This window comes from Onychomys torridus, chromosome 7 (assembly GCF_903995425.1).
Source record: "Onychomys torridus chromosome 7, mOncTor1.1, whole genome shotgun sequence".
NCBI classification, from domain to species: Eukaryota; Metazoa; Chordata; class Mammalia; order Rodentia; family Cricetidae; genus Onychomys; species Onychomys torridus.
Genome location: NC_050449.1, coordinates 91939916 through 91963206, shown reverse-complemented (window position 1 = coordinate 91963206; position 23291 = coordinate 91939916). Strand labels below are relative to the sequence as shown.

General features: G+C 43.4%; 2 protein-coding genes across 6 annotated transcripts in view; one reads left to right on the top strand and one right to left on the bottom strand.

The window, feature by feature from the left end:
* The window catches only part of Cep70 (centrosomal protein 70), a 63885-nt gene extending 60249 nt beyond the window's left edge, over positions 1 to 3636 (bottom strand). For 2 of the 5 annotated variants that reach the window (XM_036193349.1, XM_036193350.1), the window contains exons 1-2: positions 3491 to 3561; positions 369 to 470 (exon numbers count right to left, since the gene is read on the bottom strand). In XM_036193349.1, the coding sequence (XP_036049242.1) occupies positions 369 to 377 (9 nt within the window). In that variant the 5' untranslated portion in view covers positions 378 to 470; positions 3491 to 3561. Of the gene's footprint in view, positions 1 to 368; positions 471 to 3046; positions 3102 to 3220; positions 3466 to 3490 lie in introns of those variants that run through there. The other 3 variants (XM_036193346.1, XM_036193348.1, XM_036193347.1) reach the window with 3 other exon arrangements.
* A 5885-nt stretch (positions 3637 to 9521) lies between these two features.
* On the top strand, positions 9522 to 20883 carry Faim (Fas apoptotic inhibitory molecule). The gene is made up of 5 exons (XM_036194071.1): positions 9522 to 9657; positions 12509 to 12629; positions 14064 to 14292; positions 18334 to 18383; positions 20647 to 20883. Exons 1-5 carry the CDS (start codon positions 9650 to 9652, stop codon positions 20794 to 20796), a joined length of 558 nt encoding a protein of 185 aa, XP_036049964.1. The 5' UTR covers positions 9522 to 9649; the 3' UTR covers positions 20797 to 20883.
* The last annotated feature ends 2408 nt before the right edge of the window (positions 20884 to 23291 follow it).

The following is a 23291-nucleotide window of genomic DNA, read 5'->3' as shown; positions in this document are numbered from 1 at the left end:
AACCAGGAAATACTAATCCCTCTGTGCTTTGATTTCTTCACAGAAGAGGAGGAGAAGGTGGAGGAGGAGGAAAGGTATTCAGCTTACAGAAGTCTTGCAAATATTAGAAGACTATACACGAAGAGCATTGAGTAGTGCTCACTCATCACAGCAGGACACAGTCAATGTCTATTGAATTACGGTGAACTTCAGTTTTCTTACTGACTTTCAACTATGAATATTACTTGGCAGAATTATCAGGTAGTCAGAAGGAAAAAATTTAAAAAAAAAATTAACTTATCATCTAGCACAATATCCAATAAATTTTGTTTGCTAACTCCCTGAATGGGAAAAAAAAAAAATCTAGCCATCCATTATTCCAGCCATACCTCAGTCATAGTGATTCTTCTTGCAATTTACACCTGGTCTTCCAAGTTGATCTCAATAAAATGGTCACCCAGTGAGTTGCATGTCCGAAACTGGATCTTGATCTATGTTTCAAAAAGATACAAGCCTTAAAATATTCATCCTGTCACTGAAAATGATCCTATGTTATTAACAAGGCAGGTATCCATGGGACAGACAGCCATGGAACCAAAGGCTAAAAACACTGCAATAACAAGAATAGTCCGAAGTTCTTCATCAAATTCCTCCCATTGCTTTGTTGAAACATGTGCTGGATATCCAAATCTATCATTCTGAGTCATGGCTGCAAGTGTAGTTATTCTTTCTTGCCAGTGTACTGAGAACACCAAGTAAGAGCAGGAAGTGCAGTACTTCTGCACCTGTGATCAAGCTTTCCCCCAGGATTCTGAGTTCTGTAACTGTTCTTAGTCACATTGAAATCTGTAAGCATTCTCAAGAGCACATTTCAAATTATTACCACAAATTAACCAAAGCCTTGAAAGTATTACCTATTAATGCAAATGTGCCAATAATTTGCAGTAGTCTTTCCCCCACTTCAGGCTATTAACAGGACACAGATTTGAAACCCTGAAATCTCAGAAAGAAAAACATCCTAAGACCAAGGCTAGGATACACAGTATAAGACCTTATCTCAAGAAGAAAAAGAAGCCAGGCATGGCAGCAGACACCTTTAATCCCAGCACACAGGAGGCAGAGGCAAGTGGATCTCTGTGAGTTCGAAGCCAGCCTGGGCTACAAAGTAAGTTTCAGGACAGACAGGGCTTATATAGAGAGAACCTGTCTCAAAAAAAAAAAAAAAAAAAAAAAAAAAGAAAGAAAGAAAGAAAGAAAAAGAAAAGGAGGGCTAGAAGAATAGCCCAGTGGCTAAGAGCATGTACTATCGTCCAGAGGACCAGAATTCAATTCCCTGCACCCTTATCACGTGGCTCACAATCACCTGTAACTTCAGCTCCAGGAGATCCAACTCCTCTGTTCTCCATGGGCACCTGTACATATGCATACACACATAATCAAAAATAATACAAGTTTTTAGTGGGTTATGGTGGTTCATGCCTTTAATCCTAGTACTCACAAGGCAAATCCTGGTGGGCTTCTGTGAATCTGAGGCCAAACTGGTCTACATAATGAGTTCCAGGCTACATGGTGAGATCTTGTCTCAAGAAGGAAAAAAAAAAAAGATGGAAAGGGGAAAGAAAAAAAAAGAGGGGGTGGAGGAAAAGAGAAAAAGAAAAAAGATAAAGGAAAAAGAAAAAAGAAAAATGAGGGTAAAAAACCCAAAAAACTGGAAGTATGTATCTGTTTTTTGAGACAGGGCCTTACTATTCAGCCATGGCTGACCTGGAACTCACTAAGAAGCCTAGACTAGTTTTGAATTCAGGAATCCACTGTTCTCAGCCTCCTGAGCATTGGGATTACAAGTATGAGTCATCATGTGGGGGAGAAGTATATATTTTGGTACAGTTCATGCTTCCCAACAGTTCATTAAACTGCCCTGTAGGCATCTGGGGATCTGTTAAAATACAACATACATTAAAATTTTATAGCCAGGCAGTGATTGTGCACACTTATAATCCAGCACTTGGGAGGCCGAAGCCGTCAGATCTTGGGGAGTTTGAGGCCAGTCTGGTCTAGAAAGCTAGTTCCAGGACAGGCAAGGGTACATATAGAAACCCTGTCTCCAAAAAAACAAAAACAAAAACACCCAAAACTTTATTTTATATTTATATATATAATATGTGTATGTACACACACACACACACACACACACACACTTAGCTGAGTGTGGTAGCATTTAGCAGTAATCCCAGCATTTCAGACCAAAGTAGGAGGATCAGGAGTTCAAGGTCATTCTCAGCCTGGGCTGCATGAGACCTTGCATAAAAATTAAAGAGAAAATAACTCTACTCCAATAATATTGCAACTTGCTTTTTATTGTTCTGAAATTTAAAAGGGAGTTAGGCCTGGAGATCATCTCAGTCAGATCATTCCATCCCAGATGACAAGAAAGGCCAGAATTGGCCTGCCTGTCCTGGGCTGAGGCAAAAACTGCCTGCTACCCTGTCTCATCCACACAGCAAGCAGCACGAAGTCTCATCAAATTCCTTTCCCAAGGGAAGTTGGGGAAGCAGGTGTATTGAACAATAGAGTAAAAATTGGGGAAGCAGGTGTATTGAACAAAACAAAAGTCCATGCAATGCAGAAGGTTGAAACCAACGCCTGCAGCGCTAAATGGTATGACCGCAAATAAGGTGGCAGGCTAGAGAGACAGCTCAGTGGATAAAGGCTCTTGCCGCCAGAAAGCTTGAGATACAATCCCCAGAATCCACAGAAATCGAGAATTCTGTATTCCCAGCACTCCCGTGGCCAGATGGAAGGAGGATTTAACTGCAGCTCTCCTCGCTAGTCCCGGGCAGGACGCAGAAAAACAAAAGACCTTGTCCCAAGGACCTACACCTGAGGTTGTCCTCCGTTCTCTACGCCCAGAGCTGTGGCGGGAACGCACAAGCTGGCTTGTGTTGATGGAAATGGGAATCTTGATTAGGCTTTGTGGTATCTTTCACAGTAGTCACCGTGGACTCTACCTAAGGGCGGAGTCCCCCCTGAATTTGTCGTGAGTCTGGCAGGAGGGAGGGGAACTCACCTGCCCTTACTCCGCGACCTCCCACTTTGCTCCAAATCGCTGTAACCCGACAGCGCCGCAAAGAGAGGCGGAGCCAATCGAGCCCCGAGGACCTCCAACTAACCCCAAACCCAGCCGGTGCTACTACGGACGAGTCGAAGCTCCAGTTCCTGCCTCCCCTACCCGGTCGCTCACCTCATTCACTCGGACAGGAACCGGGGCTCGGGGGGTTAGGGGGTGCAGAATGGGAAGCGAGCTGCACCAAGTGTCAGGCCGGCTCCGGTAGGGTGGTCTACGCTCACCCCTGCACGTGCGATCCCCAGCTCGCACTTAGCAGCCCGGGCGACTCCGCCCTGGGGACCCTGGCTGGTCAGTGAGACGTTCGGGACTCCGCAGAGGACACCTTTGGGCGTGCTCTTGAGAAGGGACCCCGCGACGCCCTCGGCGACCCCAAGTGTCACTCACCTCAGCCGCCGCCCGCAGCTTGCAGCGCGCCCGCCCCGCGGCCTGGGCCCCGCCTCCGCGACCGTTAGCGCAGCCAGGCTGACCAATCGAGCCGAAGCAGTCGATGGCCTCCCAGCGGGGCGGGAGACCCAACCCGGCGCGCCAGGGAGGCGGGGTCCGCGCCAAGCACTATTATTGGCTCCGCCCATGGAGGCGTGGCTTCCCACCCACACAGTCTTGCTGCGGCGGGTCCTTAGCTCAGACACTCCCAGGACGCACCTTCGGGTAGAGACTCTGTTACCAAGGTGGAGTCTCGCTTTGATCCGCAAGAAGCTAGCTAGAATACACATAGCAGTCGCAAGCGAAAGTGAGGCCCGGGCTACCTCGCCATCACTGGATGCCTCCGCTGACTACAGTTCCCTCTCAAGCCAGATCTTTGAGCCTTTACCGGGAACCGTCTGCACGCTTGACTCTCCAGAACTGGCTAAGAACAATATAAATAAAAGCTGGCATTTGGGGGGACGCCAGTCAACGTTTCCTTATAGCATTTCATCTTCTCCTTAAATATTTTTAAATGTCTATGAAGCACTGAGCTGCCCGACTGAAGATACTCAGTCTCGTTAGGGAGGTGGACTCCTGTTAGACACTGATAAGCCTGTTTAGTAAAGGGTTTGTGGCTTCAGAGAGGAAAGGAGGATTATGTAAGGCCAGGGAGGCACAACCCTTGCTTCAAATTTGAACCGCTGAAAAGCTTTGAAAACTTGATCTGCGGGCCTCCAGGTTAATTAAATCAAAATCTCTGGAATGGGAGACCCACGTGTCCAGAGTTTGTAAGGTTCCCCCAAGTAAGTCTAATGTGTAGCCTGGAGGGAGAAGTGCGCACTGAGATATAATTAAGACTGATTCTAAACCTTGTGGGGAACAGTAACTGGGGATGTAACTCAGTAGGTGTAATGCCTAGAGTGCACGAATCTTTGGGTTTGATCCTCAACGCTGTCTAAGTCAGGTGTGGTGGCACATGCTTGTAATCTAAGAATTTAGGAAGAGGCCGGAGAACAAGAGTTCAAGGTCATCCCTGGCTACATTGCAAGAGTCAAGGCCACCAGGAGCTACATGAAGCCTTGTCTCAAAGAAAAAATAAAATTATGGTCCCTTTACACTATTTTAAAAAACTAATAGAGCTTAAGAAATCCAAAATATGTAAGGGAAATTCCACCTTCCACAAACCTGAAGGAAGACCTTTCAAGTTTCAGGGCTCTATCATCATTGTTCTTGCACTTTGTAGCCACATGGTGTCGCTATTGACAACAGGCTTTTCCAAAAGGTCTGTGGAAATGCAAGTCCCATCAGGGCCTCTGTGGACCTAACACATCCACTAAGGTGACTGACTCTCCAAGGGCACATCTCTTAAAGAATACTGCTCGCAAGCCAGGTGGAACGACTGTGAGTCTGAACTGTATCCGATTCCTGTCATATCCCAACTCTCTTTATCCCTGCCTCCTCCCTTCCCCATCCCTTTCTATATCTGGGTAGTCACACTAACAGGGGCTGGCAGATTTTCATTTTCTACTCCCTAATACAATCTTATTGCTTTTCCAGAACAATAGGGTGACTTTACCATTCCTCTGAGTCCAGCTGCTCTAACTGCATCTAGAGGCAAAACATCCCTGGGTTATAATTATTTCTGATGCCAGGAATAGAAAACCTAATTTAAACTGTCTTAAACAATAAAACAATTGATTAGTTCACAAAACAGAAATCCCAGGGGGCGTGGACTTTTAAGACTGGTTAATTCAGTGGTTCAATAGGTTTCAAAGGGTCCAGTTGGTCTCTGCTGTTGTAAACATGATAAATTCATACTGAAATGAGTTTCCAGCTGCCTATGAGGAACAACCAGAACCACACACCTCCTTTTCCCTCAGAAACGTCTCCAGTTTAGTTTTTGTTTGTTCTGTTGAGACAGATCTGCAGATACACCATGCCTCCTGATCAGTCATTGCTTGAGAGATGCACAAGTAACAAAAGCCTGAGTTCCAGAAAGGAAGGGGGAGGGGCACCATAATTGTAAGTGGTTTCCAAAGTGGTGATGCTTCTTTCTTGAGTCCGTAGCCAATACTGGGAAGGTAACAGTAAAAAAAGAAAATTAAATACCTGGGCATCTGATATGGTTATTTTTCTTTTATTTCATTCTCCATTAAAAAAATAAAAATAAAAAACTACATTTGGAGAAATCAGCCAACCCGTTCCAAAAGGAGGCCCCAGACAAAACATACCCTATTGTGATGGAAGTATTTCCAGCTTCTCTCTTAAGGCAGTAGTGTCCGTGAGCGTGTTGGTGAGAGGCAGCTTCTAAAGATGAACAGCCCTTGGGTACCTCCCGAGAAACAAGGAAGCAATCTGAAACTCAGAACAAAGTCAAAAAGCTCAATCAGCCACAACAAGAATGTTTCATGTTTAAGTTCAAGACCTTTCACGGTGCTTTGTTCAGACATGATTTCCTGCCATGTAGTCCTGGCAGGTAAGAAGTGACTGCTCTTCCCACCGCTGTCCTGCCTCTGTGGAACAGATACTAAACGCAGCACAGATGATTCCTCAAATCCAGTATACCAGAAATTGTGAGGAGAGGAAACAGCTAGCTGAGGAGTCCCCGGTCACCTTGTCCAATTCCAGTGCAGATTTCAGTGTATCTTGGGTGATGAGCCCCAAGCATTAAGCCCAAATTTTTCTGCAAGCACAATATTTTTCTACAAATATGTTCTTTTAACATAAGCATTTTAAATCCTATGTGCCTAACTCCAAATATAAATCCTGTAACTTCTGGAGGGCTTTTGGGTCCCTGTGTAAAATACAATGAATATAATCACTGGGCCGCTGTGAGAATTAGAGGCACATTGCAAGAACTTCACAGATTATTTTAGTAGTCTCATAAAAGATAGCTAGATTCCTTGAATTTTACGAGAAAATATTATCCTTCACTAAGCTGTGACCCCAACAGGGTTTCCTGGTCCTCCTAACTCAAGAGTTGTTGCGCAGAATTAAGGACTTGATTAAAAAGGAGTTCAGGGGCTGGAGAGATGGCTCAGCGGTTAAGAACACCGGCTGCTCTTCCAGAGGTCCTGAGTTCAATTCCCAGAACCCACATGGTGGCTCACAACCATCTGTAATGAGATCTGGCGCCCTCTTCTGTGTACATAATAAATAAATAAATCTTAAAAAAAAAAAAAAAAAAAAAAAGGAGCTCAGAAGAGGATAACTACGTATGGGGAGGGGATCAGCCACCCTGGTCCCAGCTCTGGAAACTTCCACCCTGTATAGCACCACCCCTCTTCATTCTTCCAGGAATCACTTGTTACAAACTCTATAAATAAAAACAAATAACAAAGAAGAGGCTGCAATGGACTCTTCTTCCTCATTAGGACTCTCTCAGTGCAAGGTCAGGAGCAAAGCAGTGCTTGCTCTCCCAGCAGAATCTCTGTAGCACGATTTGCTGAGGAATTCAGTCATATCATTTTCAAGATCTAGTAACCTAATCAATAGATTGTTTCCTCTGGTCAGCTGTCTTCTCTCTGAGACTTTACTTACTTAGCACCTCTAAACTTTATCTGCCATATCAATCCCAATGTTGGGACAATCTTCCCATATATTATCATCATGCCGCAGAAATAAACTGGAAGATGGGACCCATCCCGATTCCTATAACAAACTCTTTGACTAGATAATTTCTAAACCACAGAAAGTGGTTGCTTTGTTCTGGCTGAGAAGTCCAAGACCAAAGTGCCAGAAGATTGAGAGTCAAGAGAAGGCTTGTTTCGCTTCTTCCTGCATCCATATGAAACCAAATTCTTCACACCTCACTTGTTTTACTGACTTAATTGCAGACTAAACCCTCTATACTTAACCTACTTCATGTACTTCTGGTTGCATGCTTTTAACTGGTTTTAAAAATCACCAATTTCTTGCCAGGAGGTGGTGGTGGCACACACCTTTAATCCCAGCACTCAGGAGGCAGAGCCAGACGGATCTCTGTGAGTTCGAGGCCAGCCAGGTCTACAGAGTGAGACCCAGGAAAGGTGCAAAGCTTCACAGAGAAACCCTGTCTCGGGGGAAAAAAAATCACCAATTTCAGAGCTGACATTTGGGTCATTGTAATTGTTCAAGTTTGATCATGAAGGCCTAAACCACCAATTACTTCCTAGCCCTTAATCTCTTTTCTCCATGCTCCAGTCTATAAATATTCCTAAACCCTGTCTTCTCTGTGATGGTTATAATCTTCACTGTCAGCTTGACTGGACTGAGAAATGCCTAGAGAATTAGTGAAGCAACTCTCAGTGGGATGATGTTTCCAGAGTAGATCATGAGGACTCTGACCTAATAAATGGAATAATCTCCCGATGATTCACAGTATATCATGGTTTTATCAGTAGGGGATGGAAAATAAGAAATAGAGCCTACTTGGGAGGATGTAGGTCACTGGGAGCATGTCCTTGGATGCTGTCTTGCTCTGGCCCCTTCCTGTACCCTCTTTTCTCTGTCTCTAGTCTGTCATAATGTGAACTGCCTGCTCTGCTTCCTGGGGCCCAGGTGTAAAGTGCTCCATCCACCACACTGACCCTGCCACGGCACACTGGCACCTCTGGAATCCTGAGCCAAAGTCAGCAGTTCCCTCCTGTAAGTTGTTTGTTTCACTTTGGTCACTAATACACTCAAGGTAGCAGATGTAAAATTTGTCCTGTCATTTTCATATACTTCTAGAATCGTCTCTGACAAAACTCATCTCAGTGATGGGCATATTTTGAGCCAGGCAAAACAGGACCTGGTTCCAAAACATAACGCCCAGTGGAAGAGGCAAAAGGAACCTGTCACTTCTTTTATAAAGACACTAATCCCATTCGTGAAGGCACAGCCCTTGTGACCTAATCACCTCCTAAAGGCCACACCTCTTAATACTTGTGTTGGAAGTCAGGTTTCAAAATGCAAATTTTGAAATGACACCAGCATTAACCAGCATTAAGATGACCAGAGCCCTCAAATCTGCTAGGCCCTCAGAAGCCCTCAGTCCCTTTGAATGTGTCTATTCTGTTCTTGGGCCTACTGTCTGGGCACCATTCATTACTTTTGTAAGGTGGCTAAGCTGGTAATTTTTAAAAAAATTAACAGACATACAAAAATCAGCTCAAAATATGCCAAAAACATTTTCAGAATGCCATACTCTCCTACAGTAATATTTTGGGGGTGGTATGTCTTGAGCTCTAACACTATCCAAGCCTATTCTTCATTCAGATGTAATACTAGTACTGGGGAGGCTAAGGTGGGATGAAGAATCTGAGCCATGCCGAGTTAAATAGTGAATTGCAAGTCAGAATGGGTGACACAGCAAGACTCGATTTTTAAATTAAAATAAATAAATAAATAAATAAAAGACATTAGAAAAACAACTTACCCGACACAGTGGAAGTTCAGAGAAGGGTTGAAAAGATGTGTCAGGGCAGAGGGAAGGGCATTTGGGAACGCATCTAGCAACAAGCAACCTGCCTGCATCCTTAAGGATGGGAATAAAGAGAAGGCTGGTTCACACAGAGATGTGGGCACAAAATCTACCTTAAGTAGTCTGGACTTTTAAAGAAATAAAGAATGAGCTCTAGAGAATTGCAAGTTTGAGGTCTGTCTGGGTTACAGAGTTAGTTCAAAGCCAATCTGGGCGATTTATGGCACAGCGAACATCGGCCCAATCTCTAGTACCATGATGGGGTGGGGAAAAAAAGGAGGGGAGGGGATGCCAGGAGTTTTTGAGAACCAATGTCACGAGCAGATTTACCTTCCTCGGGCTTCAGAGCAGCACGGGGCCTGGAGTTTTGCCCACCAACTTCACCCCAGCAACGGAGCCAGGCACCCTGTGAAGACCGCTCTTAGCAACGTTTGTTGTTGGGCATTGCTCACAGGGTGGGACTTGGTGATGTCTGGGGTCCAGGCTGTGAGGAAAGCTTGTGCAGAGAATGAAGCATTAGATTAGACACTCACACCAGTAGGGTCAAGGTCGCAGGACAGCAAGTGGCAGCCTGTACTGTTTCACGCGCAAGTTTCCAGAGCTTCCGGTCCTCAAGCTTGCTGCAGGAGCAAGGCTTTGCCGTCTAAGGAGTCAGACCCAACACGCTGCTTTGCAAAGAAATCCAAAGGCCACAAATGCACAGGTGAGGCCACAGCCCAGATTGCAGGGCAGAGGACAGCTTGAAGCCATCCATCTATGGTGGCCATGGCCACACCTCTGTAGCATCTGACCCTGGGGCCAGGGAACTTGCCTCCATGTGGTTTTATGAGTGACCCTATCAAGAGACTCTAGCAGTGGGCTTTAAGGCTTTGACCATCCCTCCCCACAACCCCATCCCCACCCCGTCCATTAACATTTCTGCAGGTACCTTTCCTTTTCCTAATTAGTCTCTGCTTCCATGCCTTATGTTTTGGTCTGTTTTGCTTTGGGTTTTTGTTTGTTTGTTTTAATTAGATTCAACTTGTCTTTCTGGGTGTGGTTTCTCTGCCTCAGACTGTGGTTGGGTTTTTTGTTGTTGTTGTTTGTTTGTTTGTTTGTTTTTGTTTTTGTTTTTTCAGTCCTATCCATTGTCTGGTAACAGCATGATTTCATTCTTCTTCATGGATAAATAATATTCCACTGTGTTTATGTAGACTTCATTTTCTTTATCCATTTACACATCGATGGGCACATAGACTTATTCCATGTAGTGACTATTGTACCAAGTGCCCAAATAAACATGGGTGCATAGGTATGTCTAGCATATGCTGAGTTGATTCCTTCAGGTATATAATTAGTCCTATAGCTACATAGTTTTTGGGTGTTTTGTTTTGCTGTTGTTTATTGGGGGGGCACCTCCATACTCTATACTGATTTCCATGGTGGCTGCATTACCTTACCCAATAACAGTTCCTTTACCAGTATTAGTTAGTTCCCTCTCTCTCCTCCTCCCCCTTCTTCCTCCCTTCCTTCCCTCTCTCCCTCTCTTTCTCTTCCTCTCTCAGATACTCTCAGTCTGTAGCCTGCCTGGTTAGCACTAGTCATAAAGGTGTTCACCACCATACCTGGCCCTATTAAACACTTTTTAGATCTTGTCTTTTGATAATTGTCTACTTTTCCCCTTTATTGATTGGATTATTTGGTCTTTTAGATTTTTCTATTGAAAACAATATATTCTGAATATTAATCCTCTGTTGGGTGAAATCCTGGTAGATATTCTCCTCTGGTCTGTATGCTGCCTCTTTCCCCTGATGCATCATCTGCTGTGCAGAACTTTTAATATCACAAAGTCCCATTTATCAATTCTTTTTTAAAATTTGTCAGGTGGTGGTGGCTCATGCCTTTAATCCCAGCACTCAGGAGGCAGAGGCAGGCAGATCTCTGTGAGTTCAAGGCCAGCCTGGTCTCCAAAGCAAGTTCCAGGAAAGGCGCAAAGCCACACAGAGAAACCCTGTCTCAAAAAAAAAAAATTTTGTTTAGATTATTTTATGTGTGTGAATATTTTGCCTGTATATATGTGCATGCCTGGTGCCCACAGAAGTCAGAAGAGGGCATCAGATGGTTCTAAGCCAACATGTGGGTGCTGGGAATCAAATATTAAGAGCAGCAAGTGCTCTTAACTGCCTTCTGAGTGATGGGATTTCAGGTACACTCGACATAGGTCTTCTTTCTTGAGTTCGTCGATGACCCACTACATATTCAAGACTGTACTCGTGGTAGCCAGATGTGTTAGCTCATGCCTGTAGTTCCAGCATGTGGAGACTGAGTCAGGAGAAATGCTGCATGGTAAGTTCTCGGGCAGACTGAGCTACACAGAAGACTTTGTCTCCAAAAAGAGTGTATATTGCTCTTGCCTTGCCGCTTATTCCTAGTTTTACTTCATTGTGATCTGATAGAATAAAGAGAAATTACTTTAGTTCTGTTGTATTTGTTAAGATTTGTGGCCTAGAAAATGGTGTTTTAAAGAAATTCTATGAGCTACTGAGAAGAAAATGTATTCCACAGATGTTAAAGAAATATCTATAGATGTTTCTAAAGTTCATTTGATCTATGGTACATTTTAACTCTGAAGCTTCATGCTTTCTAGTCTGGATGATCTCTCTACTGATGAAAGTTGGGTTGATTAAAGTCACCCACTGTTATTATATCTGTGCCTATATGTCCCCTTTATAATAATATGGGGGAGAGATGCCCCATCCATTAAGAACACTTGCTGCATAACCATCAGGACCAGAGTTCCGATCCCCAAGCCCAGGTAACAAACCAGACATCCAGCACATGCCTTTAACCCTAGCTCAGACAGGAGGGTCACTGGGGTTTGCTGGCTCTCTACTAGATAAGAAAACATAAGATCCAAGTTCAGGGAGAGATCCTGCCTCAAAGAAATAGAAAGTGTCAGGAGACACTTGACAGGTACACACACTCACACATGCTTATGCAATGCACTCACACATGCTTATGCAATGTACTCACACATAAATCAATCTTTTAAAAGATAAGAAACAAAACAAAAGGTAAGCAAGAAAAGTAATAAGATGAAAACATAAAAGATTGAAAAAAAGAAAAAGAAAAACCAAGCCAGAAATGGCGGCTTCCATCTGCAATCCCAGCACTGAGGAAGCTGAGGCCAGCCTGGACTATAGCATGTGACTTGTCTAAAAAAACCCTGAAAGTACATGATACTGTATCTCAATAAACATCCCCAAAGGGCTGGGGATATACCTTAGTAGTAGAGTGCTTGCCTGGCATGCACAAGGCCCTGGTGGTTTGTTTTAATTATTACATTTTTAAAGGAGGTGGAAAGAAAGAAAGGAAAAAAGAAAGAAAGAAAGAAAGAAAGAAAGAAAGAAAGAAAGAAAGAAAGAAAGAAAGAAAGAAAGAAAGAGAAAGAAAGAGGAAGAGAAAGGCGAAAAAAAAATCAGTTATTTTCATCTTGAGAAGATGAATTGGCTATTCTATTACTGTTTTAGCCCATTTTAATGGCTTCATTTTTATTTCCTTTGCCCTCTTTATAGCCTAAGGAAAATGACAGATATTGTAGCTGTTTGGGATGTTATATTAAGTGATGGAATCCACAAGATTGAATTTGAACATGGGACCACATCAGGAAAACGAGTTGTATATGTGGATGGGAAGGTAGGGAAACATAAATGTGACTTTGTAAAATGTGCTACAGAGAGCTCATCCTCCTCCTGCCCTCCTTTTCTCCCTCTCTCTTTGAGACAGGATCTATCTATGGCTGTCCTACCACTTGCTATATACACAGGACTGGTCTCTGCTTCCCCAGTGCTGGGATTAAAAGTGTGCAAGACTACACCAGCTTGCTTTCTTAAGCTTTTTATTTATTTATTTTTATGTGTAAGGGTGTTTTGCCTGTATGCTTGCAAGTGCAGCACATGTATGGCTGGGGTCCTCTGAGGACAGACTAGGGTATCAGATCCCCTGAGTCTGCAGTTATAGGCACTTGTGAGCTGCCATGTGGGTGCTGGATCCTCTGGAAGAGCAGCAAGTACTCTTAGCTACTGAGCCATCTCTTCAGCCCCAAAACTTGGTTTTATTGGTATAATTTGTAACTTCTTTATACATAAAGTTGGGACTTTTTTTCTGACAATGGTTGTTTTTCACCTATTTATTTTTCTGTATAAAGCAATCTACTGGTAGTTTCAGGAGAATAATTACATACAAGAATATGAAACCTGGTATTTAAATTTAAAATGGCCTTTTCTTTTCAGACAGAGTCTAAGTAGCCCTGGCTGGCCTGGAACTCACTGTGTAGACAGGCTGGTCTCAAACTCACAGAGATCCACCTTCAACTGCCTCGCAGGTGCTGAAATTAAAGTTAGGTGCCACTACACACAGAAAAAAAAATGATTAAAAAACAAAACAAAACAAAAACTTGATATGATGAATTCATAAAGTACAAATAATATTGGCTTCCAATCGCTGTCTTGGTCAGTGTTGTATTGCCATGAAGAGGCATCATGTCCAAGGCAACTCTTATAAAAGAAAGTGTATAATTAGGGCTTGATTACCATTTCAGAGGGTTCGTCCATTATCAACATAGCAGCAGGCACGGCAGGACATGGTGCTGGAGAGTAGGTGAGAGTTCTAAATCCTGATCCACAGGCAGCAAGAAGAGAGTGAGCCACTGGGTCTGGCTTGGGCTTTTGAAACCTCAAAGCCCACCCCCAGTGATACACTTCCTCCAGCAAGGCCACACCTCCTAATCCTTATAATCTTTTCAAATAGTTCCACTCCCTGGAGACCAAACTTTCAAATATATGAGCCTACAGGGGCCATTCTTATTCAAACCACCACAATCAGGTGGTGGCACATGCCTTTAATCTCAGTACTCAGAAAGCAGAGGCAGTGAGTTTGAGGCCAGCCTGGAATACAAAGCAAGTTCCAGGACAGCCAGGACTGTCCCACAGAGAAACCCTGTCTCAAAAAACCAAACCAAACCAAAACAAAACTACCACAAACACCTTGAAGTTTTTATTATTTCTTAAATGTTAAATATGAAAATGCCCTCCATCTGTATATTTTAACCTATTCTATTTTATCATCTAGGAAGAGATAAGAAAAGAGTGGATGTTCAATTTGGTGGGCAAAGAAACCTTCTGTGTTGGAGCTGCAAAAACCAAAGCCACCATACGTATACTTTCTGACAAAGGTTGTGTTTTTAAATATATCCTGGAAATTGAGAGGAAAAGCTTCATAAAGTATGTAGAGAACAGATCAAAAACCACCAACACCTGGGTACTGCACTTGGATGGCGAGAACTTTAGAATTGTTTTGGGTGAGTCGGGGCTGTTCCTGCAGAATGGGTTGGATATTTTTTAAGGAATTATTTACTTATTATGCATACAGTGTTCTGCATGCTTGTATCCTTGCAGGCCAGAAGAGGGAACTAGATTTCATTGCAGATAGTTGTAAACCACCATGTGATTGCTGGGAATTGAACTCAGGACCTCTGGAAGAGCAACCAGTGCTCTTAACCTCTGAGCCATCTCTCCAGCCCCAGGATTTTTTTAATTGAAAATTTATAAAAAAAAATTCTGCAATATATTCTGATCATAGTTTCCCCTCCCCCATCTCCTCCCAGATCCTCCCCACCTCCCTATCCATCCAACTCCATGCTTTATCTCTTTAGAAAACAAATAATAAACACAAAGCAGAATTTAAAAATTGGAAAAATCACAAGAAACACACACAGAGAGAGAAACACACAAACAAAATCAATAAAAACACAAAATTAGAAACCATAGCATATAAGCAAAAGACGGTAAGATTTTTTTTAAAAGCCCAGACAAAGCAGTCTAAGACAACACATCTATAGACGCACTGAATATGTTTTGTGTTGATTATCTACTGCTGGCTGTGGGGCCTACCCTTAAGTGTGGTTTATACAGCCAGTGAGATGCCATTGGGAGAAAACTGATTTTTTTTCTTTGCAAGCAGTTGTTAGTTGGAAATCACTTCCTGTTTGGGGATGGGAGATTGTGTCCACTTCCCTCTCTCAGTTCTGTAACTCCATCTCACTTGAACCTATTCGGGCCATATTAGCGACTATTTAATTGTTCTCTCCATAGAGTTAAGTGGGAGATTTGAATAGGAGAAAGAATACATGAGCTGTCTTTTTCTCATGCATTCATGTGAGCAGATTACCATTCAATATTCAATTAACCCTCAAAGTTTTTGTTTTGTCTTATTTGTCAGGAGAATAATTTATTTTTACATAAATGTGAAGAATTTTATTTCTCTCGTTATTTAACAAGGAAGGGTGTTAAGGGCCAGTTCAAAGGAGAATTTCAAAACAAAACATAAAGCTGAAGATGTAGGCTGGTGGTATAGCACCTGCAAGGCCCTGGGTTTGATCCCCAGTTCCAAGATGAAAGCAAAAGCAAAAACATACCCTCAAAAAACAAACAAACTGAAAAAAAAAATGGAACAAAACCCAACATATACACATAGACAGTAATACTTACATACATGTGTGCACATGCAATTAGTACATTTATACTTGGGTGCTCAGAAATGCTGAAATGGATTTGCAAATAGATGGAAAACTATTTGATGTCAACAGAGACTTAACCCACTTCCAGATGAGATTCATTTGCACGTCTATGGACAAGAGCTGGTTTCAGTACTATCATTGTTATAAAACTGCGAACCATCTCAAAGCTCCAAGGTGGAGGCAGCAGCAAATGGGCACTAACACACAGCAGCAGGAACTGGGAGAGATGGCTCAGCAGTTAAGAGCACACACTGCTCTCTCAGAGCTCAGATCCCAGCACCCATATCTGGTGGCTCAAAGCTACCTGTACCTCTACTTTAGGGATTTGCCATCCTCATTTGCCTTCCTGGGATACTTACACTCATGTGCACATACTCATAAACAAATGCATACAAATATGCATCATGAAAAAGAATTTTAAATCTTTTAAAAATAATAACAGTCAGGCCTGGTGGTGCACACCTTTAATCCCAGCTCTTAGGAGGCAGAGCCAGGTGGATCTCTACAGAGCAAGATCCAGGCCTCAAACCCTGTCTAAAAAAACAAAACAAACAAACAAACAAAAAAGTTAAAAATTTAAGGTTTATTAATAAGGTAAGATTTTTTTGTAGGTAATGAGTATATGGTTTCATTGGATAAAAACCATCAATTCTAGCTAAAGGAGATTTTTATTTTAATGATATCCTATTTTTTTCCCCTTGTTGTGATAAAAACTGTGACCCAAAGCAATATGAGGAAGAAAGGACTTCTTTTAGCTTACAGGTTACATTCCATCTTGAGAAAAGTCATGCCAGGAACTCAAGTTAGGAATCTGGAGGCAGAAATTACGAAGGAACCCTGCGTGCAGGCTTGCTCTCTCAGCTCCCTTTCTTCCAAATCCATCATAAATCAAGACAATCTGTCACAGACATGGCCACAGGCCAGTCTGATCCAGGAAATTCTTTCATTGAGGCTCCCTCAGTTGACCAGGGAGACAGCTGACATTAACTAGGACAAAAGTATATGTGTTATCTATATTGTGTGTATGATGTATGTGTAATACATGTACATGGGCACAGTGTGTGTGAGCACGCTAAGCTGCTATGGAGAGGTCAGGAGAACCTCAGCTGTTGGTCCTGGCCTCCCACCTTGTTTGAGACAGCGTCTCTATTGGTTGCTACTAATACAACAGGCTAGCTAGTCCACAAGCTTTAGGATTCTCCTGGCTCCAGCTCCCATCTCACCATAGGAGGATGGAGACTACAGGCCCAAGATCCCCATTGGAGCTTTATGTGGGTTCCAGGAATTCCATCTCAAGTTCCTGTGTTTGCATGGTGGTTGTTTTACCCACTGATCCATCTCTCCTACCCAGTAGGTTTTTTAAACTAGCCTCCTCACTTCTAGTTAGCCTTATTACTCCCTGTTCCTACCGCTAATTGAATTTATTATGATCATGTTAATTCTCTGACTTATTTATTTAGATAATATTAACTATCTCAAAAATAGCAGTACCAGGTACTGAGAATACATATATGTCCATGCCTTTCCATTCTACTGTTAAATTGAATGCTAGCAACTAGCTTTTATTTATTGATTCTTAAAAACTTTTAGATTAGCATACAAAATATTAGCTATTATGGCAATTTTGAACAAAGTGGTTTTTTGTTTGTTTTATTTTTGTCCTTTCAGACAGGCTTTCTCTGTGTAACAGGCCTGACTGTCCTGGAACTCACTTTGTAGATCAGGCTGGCCTCAAACTCACAGAGATTCACCTGCCTCTGCCTCCTAAATGCTGAGATTAAAGGCGTGCACCACCACCATCTGGCTGAATAAAGTGACTTTTTAAAAAGTTTGTTTATTCATTTTTATTTTATGTGTATGTGTGAGTGATGACATGTATGTATGTGTGCTACCTGCATGCCTGGTGCCTATAGAGACCAGAAGAGGACACCAGATCTCCTGGAACTAGAGTTATAGGTCACCATGTGCACGCTGGGAAATAAACCTGGGTCCTCCACAATAGCATCAGGTGTTCTTAACTGCTGAGCCTTCTCTTCAGTGACCCCCCCACCCCTTTGAGGCAGGGCCCCACTTTCCAGTCTTGACTGACTTCAAACTCATGGAGATTTAAGAGATTAGAACCTGTCTCTGCCTCCCAAGTGCTAGGATCAAAGACATGCATTAACAAAGCAGCTTTTTTTTTTTTTTTTTTAATGTCAAAAGTTTATCAAGCCAGGAATGGTAGCTCATGCCTATAATCATACTTCTCAAGAGGTTGAAGCAGAAGTATTGGCTGCAAGTTCGAGGTCAGCTTGATCAATATAGTGAGCTCCAGGACAGCCTGTACTACAGAGTAAGACAGAGGTGGGGTGAGGGGAGGGGAAGGAGAATGAGAAAGAGGGGAAGGAAGGAGAAGAAAGGAGAGGAGAGGAGAGGAGAGGAGACCCAGAAATGTAGTTCATTTGATAGAGTGCTTGTCTAGAATTCAGGAAGCCCTGAGTTCTACCACTACACACAATAAACTGGTTTATTATGGCACATGGTTGTAATCCCAGAGAGGTAGAGAAGGAGGTTCTGAATTTCAAAGTCATCCTCCAGCCCCTGTCTCCTGAGTGCTGGAGTTACAGGCATGCGCCATCCTGCCCAGTTATTTCTTTTCTTATTGAAGGTAAATTGCTCCAGGGGGATCTGGCACCCTCTTCTGGCCTCTGTGGGCACTTGGCACACATGTGGTACACAGACATATATGCAAGCAAAACACCCATACACATATAAATGAAAACAAATACACCAAGTTCACTTTGACTATAGAATTATAACACTTAACTGTTGTTCCTTTTACAGAAAAAAACAGTATGGATGTATGGTGCAATGGTGAAATAATAGAGTCAGTGGTAAGTCAGCCTTTAGTTATCCCTAGTGCGTGTGTAGCCTAGGCTAACCCCCAACTCAATCCTCTCCCCTCAGCCTACTCAACATTGGGGTTGCGAGTGTGAACCACCACAACCAAGTTCTAATTCTGGTGATTTTCTAATTAACCAAGGTAATCTTAGTAAAACCCCAAATCTCAGGAATTGTTTTTGGCTCTAAGTTCTGAAGATCTTTTCCCGACAGTCCCTGGAGCAGTAAGAGTGTGGGGACGATCTGCAGTCTGAGCTGGCACAGCCACACACTTCACACCTGGCCTCTCCTGGTTAAGCTTTTATCCTGAGACGTGTTCACATGAAAAGGTTCCTTCCCCAAGAGCTGCTGCCCTTCCGTGATCGTTCCTCTAGTCATCATGTGGAGCAGTCCCTGGGAGCAGATGATAGGCAAATTCTAGCTGATGACAGGCTTTCAACCCTCTGCGCTGCCTGTGCCGCTGACCGCAGATAACACTTGGATAGGAAGGTTTTGCACATATCCTCAAAGTGCATGGTGCTTTCCAAAAAGTGGGGGGTTTTGTTTTTCTTTTAAATATTATGTATACAGTGTCCGCCTGCATGTGTCCCTGCACGACAGAAGAGGCCACCAGATCTCATTACTGGTTGTGAGCTGCCATGTGGTTGCTGGGAATTGAACCTGGGTCCTTTGGAAGAACAGTCAGTGCTCTTAACCACTGAGCCATCTCTCCAGCCCTTGTTTTGTTTTTTTTAAAGAAGTAGTGATGTACACAGTGTCAGGTGACATGGAGGCACACAACAAAGGACACTGTCACAAATGCCAGAAGACGTGTGGAATTTGTTGACCAGAGTTGTCAAGGTAGGAGGAAAGAGGCTCCCTGCTCCCCGAGGCCAAGCATCCTGCAAAAGCTCCAATGTACTCAGCTTTGCTGTCAGGGGCAAGCATCCTTGTGGCTTGGGGTGAAATGAATATAGGAGTGAATTTCAAGCAGAAATGAATTAACATGGTGGCACAGGGAATGCGGGACCAGGAGCTGAAGTCACTGAGAGGAAATTCCCTGTGTCTTGAGGTCTTCCGGCCACACAGGAAGTGCTGTCCTTGCTGTTCAGGTTTGTGCTCCAGGGAGGAACACCAAGGTTGGCAGTGGTGAGCAGCTAGCTCTCTTCTCTGCTCACCTTCTCTCTCCACACATGGTAGGATTGCTCCCACTACGGGTGTAGGAAGGTGAGCTAAGGTGCTGAGAGGAAAGGTGGTTTGGGGAAGACTACTCAGTGGATCACCTCGAATCTGCTCCATCTCAGAATTCTGTCTCTGAGGAGGTGGGAATCCACAGTCACAAAGGTGGATGCCTTTTTATTTCTTAAGCCTGGCAGGTGTAACCTGGTCTCTCAGGCTTTATCTCCAGAACTAACTTAAGCCCTTCCCTGGAATAAATCTGCTTGAGAGAAGCTTTGTTCATGCTGAGGTCCAGGGAGCTCTCCAGGCCCATATGGCCCCCATAGAAGAAAGTCATTACCATGCATGTGATCAGGTACCTACTGTGGGCCTACAATAGACCGGCGGTCCTCCTTCTCCATGCCTCCCCTGGAAGTCTCTAGATAGACAGCACTTTGCAATCACATCACCTCCACTGTTGAGGAATTCTCTAGGACAACTGAAAAGAATGTGGTTTTATGGTCTTAAGGCTCTGTTCCCAGTGTGGCCTTGAACTCATAGAGATCGGATGAATCTCTGCCTCCCGAAGGCTAGGATTAAAGGCATGTGCTACCACTGCCTGACCTCAATGTTTAATATAGTGGCTGGCTTTTCCCTCTGATCCCCAGGCAAGCTTTATTTGTTAGAGCATAAATAAAATATCACCACAGTAGTCTCCTTGCAGAGTGGCACTTTCAAGTCCTCTACCTCAGTTTTTTCATCTGTCCAGTGGGCGTAAGAAAAGTACTTCTATCACAGTCATTGTAATGATAGAATGAAGTGGAGGCAAGAGGACCGGGAGACTGAGGTCATTTAGTTCTAGCTTAACCTAAACTTGGCTACAGAGTAAGACCCTGTTTCAAAAATCAGAACAATTAATGAATACAAGGAAAGAAAGGAACTCTCAATTTATAACAGAATCATAAAGGCATATAAACACAAGTTTTAAATGCTGAATCTGCGATGCTTAACATTTTACCAACATATTATTTCATTATACCACTAGTATTTTTTAGATGATATTAGTGGCCTGACAAAGAGATTTCTGGAATACTGATGCTTCCTCCCTTGCTGTCCTAGGGCAAGTTTGTAGATGATGGGACTGAAACACACTTCAGTGTTGGGAGCCATCACTGTTACATAAAAGCTGTCAGCAGCGGGAAGAGGAGAGAAGGGATCATCCATACACTCATTGTGGATAACAGGGAGATCCCAGAGAGCCCTCAGTGACTGCTTGTTAATGAGTTCTGAGCTGAAGAGGAGACATCAGGACTTGCTAATGGCTGTGGTAATTAAATGTGTTCACTTTGTACATACTGGTAGATTTAGTCTGCAATGTTTTTACTTTTATCTTTTGTTACTTGAAACTATAATATTCCAATGGTCAGAAAAAAATTATGTGGATCTTAAAAGTTACAGTTTAAAATTTTTTACTTATATTGTATTTGAGTGCATGCTTACATGCCACAATGCATATGTGGAGGTCAAAGAAGAGCTTTCTGGAGTTGATATTCTCCTCTACCATGTAGGTTCTGAGGGTTGAACTTAGGTTGCCAGGCTTGGCAGCAAGCTTCCACTGAGCCATCTTGCTGCCCCATAATTCATCTTTTAAGTTATGTGAAAATGCTTTAAATTTAAATGGAAGATAATGTAGAGACCCAAATCAAGGACATTGCACATCAGTAATCTCTACAGTGCACCCTGCTAAATAAAATCTGTGTTGTATCCCATGTGTTTCTACAAACAAGCATGTCTTCATATCTTTTTCTCCTGTGCAAGTAGGTTGCCTCTACATTAAAGCAGGTGGTTCATAATGATACATCCAGGGTTCTGTTGTTGTTTTGCTTGTTTACTGATTTCATCACCTTCCAACCAAGAGATTGTGTCGGTGGCCACAGCCACTTGGCTTCACAGTGACCATTTCAGACATACAGAAAATAGCTTTACTGCAAGAACCCCAGGCTACATCAAACCGGATGCATCTTCAGGCGAGCTTTCAAAGTCAGCGCTTACCCACCTACCAGCTCAGCACCAGAGTGGGTGTCTCTGTGGCAGTAGAGGCCCCCCCAACCCCCACCAAGGCAAACTCATGAAGAGGCAGCATGGTTAGCGCGCCAGCATGGTTGGTTTCCTTCCCGATCTTTCTAAGTCTTTCCAGTACTTGGGAGATGAAACAAGAGGCTTTGTTCTTGAGTCTGCTTAGAGGAGAAACCACCCATAAGAGCACTTAGCTTGTTGACGGAGGTGCCGAACTCTGCAGAGCCTTGTGTGAGAGCCTGACTAGCATAAAGTGGACCGCATGCACCCTCCTTGTATTACCTCAGTATTGCTGGGTTGAAGAATCACTGCTTCTTGCTAAGTGGGTTGTTTTTATTGCCTATTTCTCCCAATTTCATGCTGAAAGCACTGAAAATTTCAAGTGGAGTCTGTGGAATTAGACTTCAGATGTTGTTGCAGTTGGTTTTTTGTTTGTTTTGTTTTTGTTTTTGTTTTTTTTTTGGTGGAGCTGAGGATCGAACCCAGGGCCTTGCGCTTGCTAGGCAAGTGCTCTACCACTGAGCTAATTCCCCAACCCTGTTTTGTTTTTTTAAAAGTAATTTCTGTACCAAGTTTTAAAATTCTTTCATAGCCCCATTTGAGTGTTTTTTAAACTAAATTTACATGGCTCCCATGAAACACCCTCTGCCTGTGGAAGTCACATATAGGAGCATGAGATTCTTCATACACCCTTCAACCAAAGCAACCTTAAACAGTTTATAGGGATTTAAGAAGCAGAGTCACAGCTGGGAGGGGTGGCACCTTTGATCCCAGGACCCAGGAGGCAGAGGTATGTGGGTCTCAGTGAGTTTGAGAGCAGCCTACTTTATATAGCAAGTTCTAGGCCAGTCAGGGCTGCACAGTGAGACCCTGTCTCAAAAACAAACAAGAAAGGTGACAGATGAAAAAAAAGAAATCGGAGGAGGAGGAGGGACTTGGGGAAAGAAGGGAATCAGCTGGGGTGGCAGGGTGTGGGGGTGGAACAGAGAAATGGGGGAAACAAATGAGAACAAAGTATAATGACATCTGTGTGTAAAAATGCTGTAATAAAACTCAGAACTTCCTATGCTAATTAAAAAGAACTCAGTTAGCAGCTCTGGCCACATTCCAGGCACTCAACAGTCACCTGTGGCCAGTGGCTATTGCTGTGGATGATGCAGCTGCAGACTATGTCCATCACCACTCCAAGTTCTGCTGGACAGCACCTGTCCAGACACCGCCCCAGGCTTCGGGAGTTGCTCAGTAGTAGCCTAGGAAGGGTTGAAACTCAGGGTTTCCAGACATGACCACCCACAGTCATCGATACTTTGTAATGGACTGACATCATTCCAAGAGAGACTGGGAAGACATGAGGCAGGCCCAAGTTCCAACACCAGGAAAGAGGAACCGAGGGTCAGGAGACAAGTGAGGGTGATGGTTTGTACAGGCCTAAGCCAAGGAGCCAGCACACATGAAGAAAAGGGACACGTGAAGAGCCTTTACCACTGGTTTTCTCTAACTTTATTTATTTTGATGTCTTCACAATGGTATGCTCAAAATACTACCTGTACTAAAATCTTTTCTTCGTGTGTGTGTGTGTGTGTGTGTGTGTGTGTGTGTGTGTGTGTTTTGCTGGGCATTCAGCTCATGACATCATGCAATTATGCATACAAGGCAAGCATCCTACCAACTATCATATCCCCAGTCCC

Coding starts and splice junctions, on each gene's coding strand:
- Faim (XM_036194071.1), top strand. Junction 12,630..14,063: donor TTGTATATGTGGATGGGAAG/GTAGGGAAACAT, acceptor TTTATCATCTAG/GAAGAGATAAGAAAAGAGTG. Junction 14,293..18,333: donor GAACTTTAGAATTGTTTTGG/GTGAGTCGGGGC, acceptor TTCCTTTTACAG/AAAAAAACAGTATGGATGTA.